The 16205-nt window shown below is 49.9% G+C and overlaps 1 protein-coding gene across 1 annotated transcript in view; it reads right to left on the reverse strand.

Moving 5' to 3' along the window:
- The window catches only part of LOC137535456 (oocyte zinc finger protein XlCOF7.1-like), a 35535-nt gene extending 23328 nt beyond the window's left edge, over positions 1 to 12207 (reverse strand). The window contains exons 1-4 of the mRNA XM_068257288.1: positions 12174 to 12207; positions 939 to 1058; positions 678 to 812; positions 469 to 592 (exon numbers count right to left, since the gene is read on the reverse strand). Of these exons, the coding sequence (XP_068113389.1) occupies positions 469 to 592; positions 678 to 812; positions 939 to 1034 (355 nt within the window). The 5' untranslated portion in view covers positions 1035 to 1058; positions 12174 to 12207. The remainder of the gene's footprint in view (positions 1 to 468; positions 593 to 677; positions 813 to 938; positions 1059 to 12173) is intronic.
- Between the last annotated feature and the right edge of the window lie 3998 nt (positions 12208 to 16205).

Below are 16205 nucleotides of genomic sequence, written 5' to 3' on the forward strand. Positions count from 1 at the left end.
ATGGGGCATCTAGGTGGACAATCCTGGGAATAAAGAGGACCTGTACATCTCTCTGGTGGGTTTCTGTTACTGGATACATCTGTAGGAAACACACACACTGACTGAATACATTGTCTCTATGTGTTTAGCAGATGATGGGGCATCTAGGTGGACAATCCTGGGAATAAAGAGGACCTGTACATCTCTCTGGTGGGTTTCTGTTACTGGATACATCTGTAGGAAACACACACACTGACTGAATACATTATCTCTATGTGTTTAGCAGATGATGGGGCATCTAGGTGGACAATCCTGGGAATAAAGAGCACCTGTACATCTCTCTGGTGGGTTTCTGTTACTGGATACATCTGTAGGAAACACACACACTGACTTAATACATTGTCTCTATGTGTTTAGCAGATGATCTGAGGATTTAGGGAGACCCCCCACCCCATTCTGCTCTCTCAAAAAATGAAAGTCTTCTCTTACCCAGGGATGTGAGGGGCGGGTGATTCTCCATCATGGCATCCTTGTAAAGGTCCTTGTGTCCTTCTTTATACTGCCCATCCTCCATGGAGAAATAGACAGAGACATCCTGACACCTTATGAGAACCTGACAAACACAATGATACAGTCACCACCCAGACACACCCCTTACTGTTACTGGATAATGTCCCAAAATTCCCAGCACTGCTCACCTCTCCTGTCAGCAGCTCTATCATCTTTCTGGTGACTTCCAGAATCTTCTGCTTGTTGTATCCCTCAGATATCAGGGAGTGAGGTGGGGGCACCATGATGGTCACATGATCACCAGACTTCACTGGCGGAAAACTCTGAATAGAAAGATCAACAGTAATGTCACAAGACCTTCCACAATCCTCCTCACCTCTACAGACAGGTGTATGTTTTATTAATAGAGATAAGAGTGATGTCATGTGAAATCCCAGAATCCTCCTCACCTCTCCAGTCAGCAGGCAGATGATCTCCAGGGTGAGGTTGAATATCCTCTCAGTCATGTGACTCTGGTCCTCATCCATCCTCAGTGATGTGGTCATGTGATCTGTACAGGAAGCTGCTGCCTTTGGATAGAAAATAAGAGAAGGATAATCTAGGCTGTACAGTTGCCAGTGGTAAAACCGATTCAGGGTCTCCCTCCCCAGCACTCCCCATTGCTGTCACTTGTGGGTGGTAGGGCCATGCAGAGTATTGCAGGAAAGCATAATAATCTGGTTTATAGCTACCTGTGCATTATACTCACAGCGTGCTGCAGTCCTGTCCTCCCTCTGCCTCCTCTCCAGCTGGCCTTCTCTCCTCACATCCCCCCTCCCACTGTTACCATTCCTGTGATGTTACAGCAGTGCTGGTAGTGGTAGATGGATGAGGATATGAGGAGAGGCAGAGACTGAGGCTAATGGAAGCAAAGGACTGGAGCACACAGTGACAGCTAGCTATAAACCAATGTAATCCTTCCTATTACTGCTCTGCATGGAGGTGGGGGAAGGGAGCAATACTGGAGTGTGGGCATGGCTATACTGGGGGAGAAATGGCATTACTGGGGTGGGGGACATTACATACTGGAGGATAATGGCGATGCTGGGGGACACAGGGGGGGCATGGCTATACTGGCTGAGAAATGGCATTACTGGGGTGGGGGACATTACATACTGGGGGATAATGGCAATGCTGGGGGACACAGGGGGGACATGGCTATACTGGGGGAGAAATGGCATTACTGGGGTGGGGACATTACATACTGGAGGATAATGGCAATGCTGGGGACACAGGGGGGGGGGGGCATGGCTATACTGGGGGAGAAATGGCATTACTGGGGTGGGGACATTACATACTGGAGGATAATAGCAATGCTGGGGGACACAGCGGGGACATGGCTATACTGGGGAGAAATGGCATTACTGGGGTGGGGGACATTACATACTGGAGGATAATGGCAATGCTGGGGGACACAGGAGGGACATGGCTATACTGGGGAGAAATGACATTACTGGGGTGGGGGACATTACATACTGGAGGATAATGGCAATGCCGGGGGACACAGGGGACATGGCTATACTGGGGGAGAAATGGCATTACTGGGGCGGGGGGGACATTACATACTGGAGGATAATGGCAATGCTGGGGACACAGGAGGGATATGGCTATACTGGGAAAGAAATGGCATTACTGGGGTGGGGACATTACATACTGGAGGATAATGGCAATGCTGGGGGACACAGGAGGGACATTAATATACTGGGAGAGAAATGGCATTACTGGAGTGAGGGAAATTACATACTGGAGGATAATGGCAATGCTGGGGACACAGGGAACATGGCTATACTGGGAAAGAAATGGCATTACTGGGGTGGGGACATTATATACTGGAGGATAATGGCAATGCTGGGGGACACAGGGAGGACATGGCTATACTGGGGGAGAAATGGCATTACTTGGGTGGGGGACATTACATAATGGAGGATAATAGCAATGCTGGGGGACACAGGGGGGGCATGGCTATACTGGGGGAGAAATGGCATTACTGGTCTGGGGGGACATTATATACTGGGGATAATGGCAATGCTGGGGGAAAGAGGGGGGCATGGCTATACTGGGAAAGAAATTACTGGGGTGGGGGACATTACATACTAGAGGACAATGGCAATGCTGGGGGACACAAGGGGACATGGCTATACTGGGGAGAAATGGCATTACTGGGGTGGGGGACATTACATACTGGAGGATAATGGCAATGCTGGGGGACATGGCTATACTGGGGGAGAAATGGCATTACTGAGGGGGGGACATTACATACTGGAGGATAATGACAATGCTGGGGGACACAGGGAGGACATGGCTATACTGGGAAAGAAATGGCATTACTGGGGCGGGGGACATTACATACTGGAGGATAATGGCAATGCTGGGGGACACAGGGGGGACATGGCTATATTGGGGAGAAATGGCATTACTGGGGTGGGGGACATTACATACTGGAGGATAATGGCAATGGTGGGGCACATGGTTATACTGGGGGAGAAATGGCGTTACTGGGGTGGGGGACATTACATACTGGAGGATAATGGCAATGCTGGGGGACACAGAGGGACATAGCTATACTGGGAAAGAAATGGCATTACTGGGGTGGAGGACATTACATACTGAAGGATAATGGCAATGCTGGGGGACACAGGGGGGACATGGCTATACTGGGAAAGAAATGGCATGTGGTGATCAGAGACCTCTCTCCTCTTTCTCACTGTTCCCCTAGTGCTGGCTTCTGCTGATCGTGTCATCAGCAGAAGCCGAGCACTAGGGGCTCGATGAGGAGGAAGAGAGGCCTGTGCTTGCTGCTGGAATCCATGGATCAAGTGAGCCGGTGTCCTGTCGCTTCAGACTCCCCGCCTGAAATATCTACATTGCGCACTGTGCATGCGTGCACATATCCATTTGCTCTTCAAAGGGGGGGGGGGGGGGTTATCCCTTTTAGCTACCTTTCTGGGTCAGAACAGCTTCTGTGGAGAGAACAAGTGTGGATTGTTTATGCCCTGCAGCTGTGTCCCCAGTGGTCTGATCCTCTCTCCCTCCTCTCCCTCCTGTGGACGGTGGATTGCCCTCTTGTTACATTTTTGTTACATTCCCCTCCTCTGGAGACTGATCTCCTCTGCTGATTGGAGACTGATCAGCTGAGCCTGTGTCTCCTATGCTCTGCAGCTGTTAGTGATGGGAATTCCGGCTCTTCTTGGAGAATCGGCTCTTCTGAATCGGCTCCCATTAAAGAGACGGCTCTTACGGCTCTCAATCGGCTCTTCATTAAATATCACTTGACGCCACTCAGAATCGGAGTAAAAGCCCCGCCCCCATCTCCATGACAACTCCAGACTACTTCTCTGGCTCCGGTAATCCCTCCTGCTACTGCTCTGCCCCATACACTCCTACAAGCTGCACGAGAAGGACTACATCTCCCAGCATGCCTCAGCGCCCTTTATTACACAGCAAAGCAGAGCTGTATGGGGCGGCTGAGGCATCGGCTCTTTCAAAACTGAGAGCCGGCTCTTGTCGTTCGCAGCAAAGAGCCGGCTCTTAGAGCCGGCTCGTTCGCGAACGACCCATCACTAGCAGCTGTGTCCTGCATCGTGTGTGCTTTGCCTGGATAGCTGTGTCCTGCTGCCCTGCCATTCCTGGTGAGTCCTGCTGCCTTTATAACCTTCCATTCCTGCCTGTGTCCTGCTGCTATTTTAGCCTGCCATTCCTGGTGAGTTCTTTGTCTGCTGCCCTGCTATTAGTAACCGTCCATTCCTGCCTTTGTCTTAATCCTTTTCTAGCCTGGCATTCCTGGTCAGTTATGTGTCGTATAGTTATTCTAGCCTGCCTATCACTCGATGCCTGCGTTTTGGCTATACTATGACCACCTATTACTAGCTGCACCACTCTCTGGCTACCTATACTGTGACCACCTATACTACCTACACCTATCTCTGGCTACCGATATAGTGAGCACCTATAACTGCCTACACCTATCCCTGGCTACCTATACTGCGGCCACCTATTATTGCCTACACCTATCCCTGGCTACCTATACTGCGGCCACTTACTGCTGGCTACACCTATCAATGGCTACCTATACTGCTGCCACCTATTACTGCCTACACCTATCCCTAGCTACCTATACTGCGTCCACCTATTAACTGGCTCCACCTATTTCCTAGCTACCTATACTGCAGCAACCAATTACTGGCTAAACCTATTCCTGGCTACCTATACTGCGGCCACTTACTACTGGCTACACCTTTCCCTAGCTACAGATACCGTGACCACCTATTACTACCTACACCTATCCCTGGCTACCTATACTGAGGTTACCTATAACTGCCTACAGCTATCCCTGGCTACCTATACTGCGGCCACTTACTACTGGCTACACCTATCCCTGGCTACCTATACTCCGGACACCTATTAACTGGCTGCACCTATCCCTGGCTACCTATATTGCAGCCATATATTATTGCCTACACCTATCCCTGGCTACCTATACTGCGGCCACTTACTACTGGCTACACCTATCCCTGGCTACCTATACTCCGGACACCTATTAACTGGCTGCACCTATCCCTGGCTACCTATATTGCAGCCACCTATTATTGCCTACACCTATCCCTGGCTACCTATACTGCGGCCACTTACTACTGGCTACACCTAAATCTGGCTACCTATACTGCGACCATTTATTACTACCTATACCTATCCCTTGCTACCTATACCACAGCCACCTATTACTGGCTGCACCTATTTCCTAGCTACCTATACTGCGGCCACCTATTGTTGGCTGCACCCATTCCTGGCTACCTATACTGCGGCTACCTATTACTGGCTACACCTATTCCTGGCTACTTATAGCCCCCTATACTGGTGTGGGAACTTTTATATTTAAATGTACAGGTAAGTATTTCTGGTTAATTAACAATAATAAAGGACTGTATTCATGGTTGTGTTTGTATTTCAGTTAACCCTTTGTGGAAATGGGTAAGGGGTATTCATTTCTCCTGGGGGGGGGGGGTGGCCATCTGGGGGTCCCCTTCTTAAAGGGGGACTCCCAGATGCCACCACGAACCCCCCATTCCTCCGGGGGCTTTGCTGCCCCTCCCCCGGGAGCCACCCCATACCATGGACAACGCGGGCTGGTAAAGCTGGTAAATTCTGGCTATCCCATCCTGGGTGGGGTAAAAGGGGTTAAAGACGGAGCAGTGCTTTTCAGCGCTGCTAGATTTGGGCGCAGCCGGCGCCTCCATAGACTTCAATAGGAATCACTCCTATTGCAGCGCTCAGTGAGTAACGTCGGCTCCGTCAGCAGACGGAGCCGAGGTTGCTTAAAAAACACAATAATTCGGCCTCCAGCAATCGCTGGAAGCCGAATTATTTCATTCCCCCACTATCCATGGCGGCCTGGAGGGGGAATAGTAATTAAAACGGCCCGGACTTATGCAGTAGCAGGATCAGCCATATACCGCTGTATCCTGCGCCCAAGTCTAGCGCCGATTTCAAATGTACTCGTTAGAGAGGCTCAGGAGGGGAACCTTCGACATTTTTTTTTTTTAAATTTCCATAGGGCCCATTTCCACTAGTGCGGTGCAATTCTGTTGCATAAAACGCAAAAACACGTTAAAAAATTTGCATCTGTTTGTAAGTATGCGAATTTAACCATATCAAAGCCTGTGTGGTTTTACATTTATTTTAGGAGAAGCGTACGCGAATTCGCATGGAAAATTTGCATAGCGAAAACGCATGCATATTTCCTATTAAATACATTACAGGCAAATCGCACTCTAGCCTTGCGGTGTGCGAATTCTGATGGCTCTGCGGTGCAGATTTTTCCTGCACAGTCCACCGCACAGAATTTCTGACAAATGGAAACAGGCCCATTGATTTATATTGGTTATGCAAATCTGCAGGCAGAAAACACATGCAGATTCGCTCTAGTGGAAACGGGCCCTTACTCTGAACATAAAAAAAAGTTTAGAAAAATAGGTAAAGTTGCCAGGGATCGTTATACAGTCATATTGTGGCTGCATAGCGATCCCTGGCCAAATCGTGGTGACTTCGGAGGGGTACGGACTGTGTACGGACCCCTGGAAACCTTATGACATTCATTGCTCTTTCTTTTGATATATGCAAATTTACACTACCGCTAAGTTTGCTACATCAGAGTTCCCCAACCCTGTCCTCAAGGCCCACCAGCAGTGCATGTATTGCAGAAAACCACAAACATGCACAGGTGAGGTAATTTGTGTCTCAGCAGTGCTAATCAGCTACCTGTACGGATTTCTACAAAACATGCAATGTTGGTGGGCCTTGAGGACAGGGTTGGGGAACAATGTGTTACATTATCTGTCATTTACTGCATTTAAATGTATTCTTTTTTCCTATGAAACTTTTTAAAATAAGTTTTCTCAAAGGTCTTTTTGAAAAACTTTTTTCCTCTTGTACCCACCGTCCCCCTACACATATCCTGAAAATGTGGTGTTTCTAGCACGTAAGGGGGCTTTGCTATTAACCCCTAAAGTCAGCGGCCGCTTGCCTTCCATTAAAGTCTATGGGAAAATTGCAAACGCAAATTTTTTTTGAAAAAATTCAGTTAGGCGTAAATTTCGAACACCCCTTGTTTGCTGCGAACTATTCGCTGGCAGAACAGTTTGGCCCATCTCTAATTGTGTGTCTTGTACCATAAATTTACTTTATGTGTTATAAAATATCAATTTTTTTGTTACATTAACACATATCTTTTCCCCGTTTAGTCCACAACAGTTTAAACATAAAGCTAAGTTACCATTTATTTATTTTTACCCATTAATGCTTTTAAAAAAAGTCTTCCTGTAGAGAAAACCCAGAACTTTAATTATGTAGATGACATACTGTACAAAGTGTGCATAGGCTACCATTGCCCCTGTGGTTAGATCCTTTTATGGTCACGTAATGCTGTGCCCCTTATGGCAAACCTTACCAGCATAGGTACCAGTGAAAAGGGGCATCAAGATACGCTTACGTTAAGTATGGTCACAGTTGTATTTGTGGGCCACAACCTGCTTCCTTTACAAATTTCTCTGGTGTCACCCTCACTCACCTATAGTGTTCTGTGGTGCCTACTGGTCATTATTGCTCCACTGTACAGTTCCCTGGTGTGTAGTGGCCAACATGCATCCCACCCTTATGCTACATACACACTTGAGATAAAAGTCTTTGGAAAATGAAAGATCACAGACCAATTTTACCCCCTTCCATGTAGTATGAGAGCCATACTCTACACAGTCTATTCTATGGAGCTGCACTCCCCATCAGACAGAAATCTTTGCAAGATGCTGCACACAAAGATGCTGTACACATGCAACAGATCAGTATCTGCAAAAGATCTGTTCCTGCCAAAGATCTATTCCTGCAAAATGCATTCATAGTCTATGATATCTGCAGATCATCATACACACCTTGTTTACTAGGCAATCATCTGCAGATCATCTGCAGATCAGATCCACCAAGATGGATTTTCAGATCTGCAGATGATTGCCAGATATGCAGATGAATGTCTGTTAAACAAGGTGTGTATGATGATCTGCAGATCTCATAGACTATGAATGCATTTTGCAGGAAGAGATCTTTTGCAGATAATGATCTTTTGTGTCTGTACAGCATCTTTGTGTGCAGCATCTTGCAAAGATTTCTGTCTGATGGGGAGTTCAGCTCCATAGAATAGACTGTGTAGAGTATGGCTTTCATACTACATGGAAGGGGGTAAAATTGGTCTGTGATCTTGCCTTTTCCAAATACTTTTATCTCAAGTGTGTATGTAGCATTAGGTCAGCAGACTAAGACACTGCACTGACAATGGCCTCAATTCACTAAGCTTATCTCCTGTCTTTAATAACTCTTCTAGAGTTGTTACCATGGTGATAAGGCATGTCGTATTCAGGAAACATTTTACCTCAGGCAAACCTAAAGTTACCTCTTCTGTCTTTAAGTTAACTCTCCAATCCTTAAAATAACTCCAGAGTTAAAGACAGGCTGTTTATTAACTGCATGTGAAAATGACTACAGAGGAGGTAAATTAACTACAGAAGCGGTAACTTAAGGAATGAAGAGATAAGATAACTCTCTTACTGTGTGGTGGCAGTTTTCTCTTGCCTTATTATCTCCACCGTGATCATAGTGAATTGAGGCCAATGAGCAGCAATTCCATGCCAGAACTACAGCGCACCAAGCTACATATTGACACATGTAACGTGTCATGGATTGAACATCATTAAGCCAGGACCCAGTACTTGTGGCTGTATGAGGTTGAATGCACCTTGTTGCATTGTGGGAAATAATGGCTTTTTCCAACTGCCAAGCCAGCAATATCTCCCTCTGTGCATAAAACTCTCAGAAACAAACATTCGGCACTGATCACCTGGCAGAAGCAAAAAAAATTGCAAGCTGCGATAAATGTAAGAATGTAAATCAGGGAGTGGATTTTTTTTTTTTTTTTGCAAATGACAAAAAAGGGTACAGGATGACAGTTTAGGTTCACTTTAACTACCTAATGACCGCATCACGCCAATGGGCGTAAACGCGGTGGCAGCCCCAGAAACGCCTAACGCCGATTGGCGTCAAGTCCTGGAGCTGCAGTTTAGTAGGGAGCGCGCGCACGCATTCGCGATCGTTCCCTGCCGATCAGCCTGCTAGCTGCGATCGCGGCTAGCAGGACGTTAGTAAATGAAATAGGAAAGAAATCCCCTTTGTTTACATCCGTACAGCGCTGCTATCTAGTGCAGCGCTGTACAAGGGACACTCGGCTGTCCCTCAGAGTGGCAGGGGATCGAAGCCCTCTCATAGGCTGATGCCTATGAGAGGCAGACAAGAGGACGGATGGCCGTCCTAATCAAATCAGGGGGGTGGGAAGGAGAGGGAGGGAAACTCAGTCACTGTAAGCCTGATAAGAAAAACCCCCAAAACACAAGATCTCAAGGAGTGATCAGAAATCTCCAAAAGAATGTCCTGTTAAAGGGGTTCTGTGGAGGGATTGAAAAAACAAGAACTGACACCTGGGGCTTCTATCGGCCCCCTGCAGCTGTAATGTCCCACGCCGTCCTTCTACGATCATCCATTCCCTGCCGCCGGTCCTGGTCTAATTATTCATCTAACTAGACGAACACTGCTTGCTCCCGCACGCATCTTTGGGAGCTTACTGCGCAGGTGCAGTACGAAGTTTTCTTGTACTGCGCCTGCGCAGTAAGCTCCTGATGATGTGCACAGGAGAGAGCACGCGCACGGCCACGCAGCCGCAGTCTAGCTAGATGCATAATTAGACCGGGACCGGCGGCGGGGAACGGTGGATCGCAGGACGGCGCGAGACATGACAGCTGCAGGGGGATGATAGAAGGCCCAGGTAAGTGTCAGTTTTTCGTTTTTAATACCCACCACAGAACCTCTTTAAGGACAAGAAAAGGAGGCAATATTCATTTGTGTGCTTAGTTGTAGGACTGTGCAGCAACCGGACAAGCTGCACAGCTCGGTATTGTGAAAAATGGCCTGGTCACCTGGGGAGTGTAAGCCCGAGATCCTGAAGTGGTTAAAAACAAAGGTAGTACCAATTCACAGAGGGTGAATCGCTGAGTAATTCTCTGCACACACGAGGGTGACTCACTGAGTAATTCTCTGCACACACGAGGGTGACTCACTGAGTAATTCTCTGCAAACACGAGGGTGACTCACTGAGTAATTCTCAGCATGCAGCATCACCTCTCCCTGGGTGGTCTCTCTGCCTCTCTCCCCCTGCCTTCAGTGAGGTGATGCTGCAGGAGTTTTCCCCGCCTGTCAGAACGCTACTCACGCTAGCTCCTACAGAAGCAGCGCATATGGCAGGTTAGACGGGACACTGGGCGTCAAGTCTGCTGCCTTTGCTGCAACTCTCTCCTCGCATTCTCCCCACTATACAACTCCACACACCTCCCTATAGCTTACTCCGGCCAGGGGACTACAAGTACAGGCAAGCCCTGTCACCTTGACAGAAGTTGACCCACTCCTACCCTCTAGCACCTTCCTTCCCACCTACTGACAACCCCCTGCTACCCACTGGCACCCTCCTCCTCAAGCCAAGCAACCCCCTCCTACCCACTAGCACCTTTCTCCCCACCTACTGGCAACCCCCTCTTACCCACTGGCACCCACCTCCCCAAGCCAAGCAACCCCCTCCTACCCACTGGCACCCACCTCCCCAAGCCAAGCAACCCCCTCCTACCCACTAGCACCTTTCTCCCCACCTACTGGCAACCCCCTCTTACCCACTGGCACCCACCTCCCCAAGCCAAGCAACCCCCTCCTACCCACTAGCACCTTTCTCCCCACCTACTGGCAACCCCCTCCTACCCACTGGCACCCACCTCCCCAAGCCAAGCAACCCCCTCCTACCCACTGGCACCCACCTCCCCAAGCCAAGCAACCCCCTCCTACCCACTAGCACCTTTCTCCCCACCTACTGACAACCCCCTCCTACCCACTGGCACCCACCTCCCCAAGCCAAGCAACCCCCTCCTACCCACTGGCACCTTCCTCCCCACCTACTGGTAACCCCCTCCTACCCACTGGCACCCACCTCCTCAAGCCAAGCAACCCCCTCCTACCCACTAGCACCTTTCTCCCCACCTAATGGCAAACCCCTTCTACCCACTGGCACCCTCCTCCTCAAGCCAAGCAATCCCCTCCTACCCACTGGCACCCACCTCCTCAAGCCAAGCAACCCCCCCCCCCCTACCCACTAGCACCTTTCTCCCCACCTACTGGCAACCCCCTCCTACCCACTGGCACCCACCTCACCAAGCCAAGCAACCCCCTCCTACCCACTAGCACCTTTCTCCCCACCTACTGGCAACCCCCTCTTACCCACTGGCACCCACTTCCCCAAGCCAAGCAACCCCCTCCTACCCACTGTCACCTTTCTCCCCACCTACTGACAACCCCCTCCTACCCACTGGCACCCACCTCCCCAAGCCAAGCAACCCCCTCCTACCCACTGGCACCTTCCTCCCCACCTACTGGTAACCCCCTCCTACCCACTGGCACCCACCTCACCAAGCCAAGCAACCCCCTCCTACCCCCTAGCACCTTTCTCCCCACCTACTGGCAACCCCCTCCTACCCACTGGCACCCACCTCCCCAAGCCAAGTAACCCCCTCCTACCCACTAGCACCTTCCTCCCCACCTACTGGCAACCCCCTCCTACCCACTGGCACCCACCTCCCCAAGCCAAGTAACCCCCTCCTACCCACTAGCACCTTCCTCACCACCTACTGGCAACCCCCTCCTACCCACTAGCACCTTTCTCCCCACCTACTGACAACCCCCTCCTACCCACTGGCACCCACCTCACCACCCAAAGGCACCATCCTCCCAATCCATTGGCATCCTCCTTCCCTACCCACTGTCAACCCCCTTCTACCCACTGGCACCTACATCCCCACCTAAAGGCACCCTCCTCCTATCCAGTGGCACCCTTCTCCCTGCCCATTGGCACCCTCCTCCTTCCCACTGGCACCTTCCTCCCCCACCCAGTGTAACCCTCTCCCGCACATTGTCACCCTCCTGCAAAAGCAGGGGTGCGGCAGGGGGCGTGGCTTAAGTGTCCCTCTTTCGCATCTTTAAATGTTGGGAGATATGAACAACACTCACATAATTACCTCCTCCAGCTGTTTGTTCTCTCCACTTCCTGCAACTTCTCTTCCTGACTGTGTTACATCACTACCTGTGTGTGAGGTTGCCATCTTGTGGTGAATAGACTAACTGCAGCTTCTGTTTGTGGAATCTCCTCCTCCTCTTCCTCCTTCTCCTTCTTATTATTCTTATTATTATTCTTATTATTATTGTTTTCTGTTGCTACATAACAGCCACATCTACAGACGTATCACATGTACTAATAAGAATAATGAATAATTTTTTTTAATAATTAATAGTAACCCTTATTAGTCCCCAGGTAGTTGCTGGAGATGTAGAGCTGCCATATAGATGTGGCTTTATAATTACAGGAAGTGTCAGTCTCTTGCAGCAGACTGGGAGGAAGAGGCAAAATTGCTGGAGAAATATTTTGGACTGGGATGTGTATTTTAAATATGATGAAAAAAGACTGAGAGGGGCGGGGAGAGGTGGAGATTGACTGGAGAGGAGGCGGAGTTACTGCGCACAGCTCTACCGCTTCCAGGAAGGAAAATTCTGTGATCGCAGAATCTATTTAGGGCATTTCTGGGGGACATGACACTCAAAACAACTTGGATTTTAATGCTGAAGATGGATGCACAATAAAAAGAGGTAAAAAGATTTGCTTCAGACTTTAACACTGATTCCCATTTGCCATGCTAGCAGATATTGCCATTAGGGATGGCAGAACATGTTCCAAACAAACGGCTGCCGACGAACGTGCACTACTAGCGTGCTGGCAGGTAGCGCAACCAATGTGGGCCGTTTACCCTGCCCTATACTTTCCCATAGTGCCAGGTGGGAAAGGATGGTTAATAGGGTGGCCACTTGCAGAACCCCAAAAAGGAGGACATCACACAGAGCATGCCAAAAGTGGGCGTGGTCATTGGTGGGGCCAAATATACATGACATTAGCAGTGGTGTAAATTGTCTGCCGGGGAAGTTTGAGCTCTGCCGTAGTGTAGCCCCCAAAAATAGATGTAATCTGACAGCATTTCACCAAAAAGACACGTAATCTGGTAGAAGTTCCTCCAAAATCGAGATAATATGGAAGTGGTTCCCCCAAAATAGACAATGTGGCAGCAGCAGTTCCCCCCAACATACACATAATCTGGAAGCAGTTCCCCAAAATACGCGAAACCTGGCAGCAGATCACCCAAAATACACATATCACCCAAAATACAGGTAATCTGGCAGCAGTGGTCCCCCAAACATACACAATCTGGCAGCAGTTCCCCAAAATATGCAAAATCTGGCAGCAGCCGTGCCCCTAACATACATAACCTGGCAGCGGTTCCCCAAAATACACTTAATCCTAACAGCGGTTCCCCAAAAATACGGATAATCTGACAGCAGTTACCCCAAAATAGGTACCCCCAGCATAGGTAGCCAGGTCTATAGGTGTCCCCAGTATAAGTAGTCATGAGTATAGTTGTCCCCAGAATAGATAGCCAGGTGTATAATGTCCCCAGAATAGGTAGCGAGGTCTTTGGATGTCCTCAGAGCCAGGTCTATAGATGAATCCGATACAGATGGCCAGGTTTTTAGGTGTCCCCAGATTAGTTAGGCAGGTCTAAAGATGTCCCCAGTATATGTAGCCAGGTCTTTAAGTGCCCCAGAATAGTTGGCCAAGTGTATAGGTGTCTCCAGTACAGATAGCCAGGTGTATAGTGCTCCCAGTATATAGCCAGGTCTATAGGTGTCCCCAGTATATTTAGCCAAGTCTATAGGTGTCCCCAGAATAGTTAGCCAGGTCTATAGGCGTCCCCAGAATAGGTAGCCAGGTGTCCCCCGGCAGGAGGGACCAGCTCAGTGAAGGGAGAGCGGTAGGTACAGCAGTGGGAAATGGGGGACATCTCCCCCCTTTCCTCACCTAGGGGCTCCCACTTCCTCACTCTCCCCTCCAGAACTAAAATTTTGGGCGGCTGGCAGCGGGTGGGACTTACCTCTGCCTCGTTCCAAGCGCGGGGAAGCAGTAGGGATGTCCGGTTCATGAGTCATTTGAGCCGATTCTTTCCTGTGAGTTTAATGATCCGACTCCTGACACTAACCCGAATCAGTTCAGTGGATGAGACAGGAACTGCAGCTGCACACAGAGGCTGGTCCCGCCCGCTGCCCCAAAATTTTAGTTATGGAGGGGAGAGCGAGGAAGGGGGAGCCCCTAGGTGAGGAAAGGAGGGGGGGAGATGTCCCCCCTTTCCCACTGCTGTACCTACCGGTCCCTCTTCTCTGCGCTCTCTCCGTCCAAACAGCCCAGCGGTCCAAAAAGGAGGACATCTGGCCGTCCGTCCTGGCCTTTCACCGGATGGAGAACCAGTAGTCCAAAAACTGGACTGTCCGGCCGCAATCCGGACATATGGCCACCCTAAAAAGTTAATCTGACATGATCACCAGCCGAGCCTCTCCCCCATCCCTATAAAAGACACAATGCCAGCATCTATTTTTCATTCTGCATTAGTCAGATAAAGGGACAGTGAGAGGTAGACTGTATTATAATATAGTGCTATGTCACCTCTGCTGACCCTCACCCACCCTTCTACTGTCCATGTCACCTCTCGTGACCCTCACCCACCCTTCTACTGTCCATGTCACCTCTCGTGACCCCCTCACTCACCCCATGTCACCTCTCCTGACCCTCGCCCACCCTTCTACTGTCCATATCACCTCTCCTGACCCTCACCCACCCTTCTACCCCATGTCACCTCTCCTGACCCTCACCCACCCTTCTATTGTCCATGTCACCTCTCCTCACCCTCACCCACCCTTCTACTGTCCATGTCCCCTCTCCTGATCGTCACCCAGTCTTCTACTGTGCATGTCCCCTCTCCTGATCGTCACCCACTCTTCTACTGTCCATGTCACCTCTACTAACCCTCACCCAGCCTTCTACTGTCCATGTCACCTCTCCTGAACCTCACCCACTCTTCTACTGTCCATGTCACTTCTCCTGACCCTCACCCACCCTTCTACTGTCCATATCACCTCTCATGACTCTCACCCACCCTTCTATTGTCCATGTCACCTCTGCTGACCCTCAGCCACCCTTCTACATTCCATGTCACCTCTCCTGACCCTCACCCACCCTTCTACTGTCAATATCACCTCCGCTGACCCTCACCTACCCTTCTACTGTTCATGTGACCTCTCCTGACCCTCACTCATCCTTCTGCTGTCCATATCACCTCTCCAGACTCTCACCCACCCTTCTACTGTCCATGTCACCTCTCCTGACCCTCAGCCATCCTTCTACTGTCCGTTTCACCTCTGCTGACCCTCAGCCATCCTTCTACTGTCCATTTCACCTCTGCTAACCCTCAGCCACCCATCTACATTCCATGTCCCCTCTCCTTACCCTCAGCCACCCTTATACTGTCCATGTCACCTCTCCTGACCCTCACCCACCCTTCTACTGTCCATGTCACCTCACCTGACCATCAGCCACCCTTCTACTGCCCATGTCACCTCTCCTGACCCTCACCCACCCTTCTACTATCAATGTCACCTCTCCTAACTCTCACCCACCCTTCTACTGTCCATGTCACCTCCACTGACCCTCACCCACCCTTCTACTGCCCATGTCACCTCTCCGGACCCTCACCCACCCTTCTACTGTCCATATCAACTCTCCTGACCCTCACCCACCCTTCTACTGTCCATATCAACTCTCCTGACCCTCACCCACCCTTCTACTGTCCATATCAACTCTCCTGACCCTCACCCACCCTTCTACTGTCCATGTAACTTCTCCTGACCCTCACCCATCCTTCTACTTTCCATGTCGTCTCTGCTGACCCTCACTCATCCTTCTACATTCCATGTCCCCTCTCCTTACCCTCAGCCACCCTTCTACTGTCCATGTCCCCTCTCCTTACCCTCAGCCACCCTTCTACATTCCATGTCCCCTCTCCTTACCCTCAGCCACCCTTCTTCTGTCCATGTGACCTCTGCTGACGCTTACCCACCCTTTTACTGCCCATGAGAAAAAGAGAGAGAACACCAAGAGCCCAATATAGTGTAGT

This window comes from Hyperolius riggenbachi, chromosome 10 (assembly GCF_040937935.1).
Source record: "Hyperolius riggenbachi isolate aHypRig1 chromosome 10, aHypRig1.pri, whole genome shotgun sequence".
Taxonomy (NCBI): Eukaryota; Metazoa; Chordata; class Amphibia; order Anura; family Hyperoliidae; genus Hyperolius; species Hyperolius riggenbachi.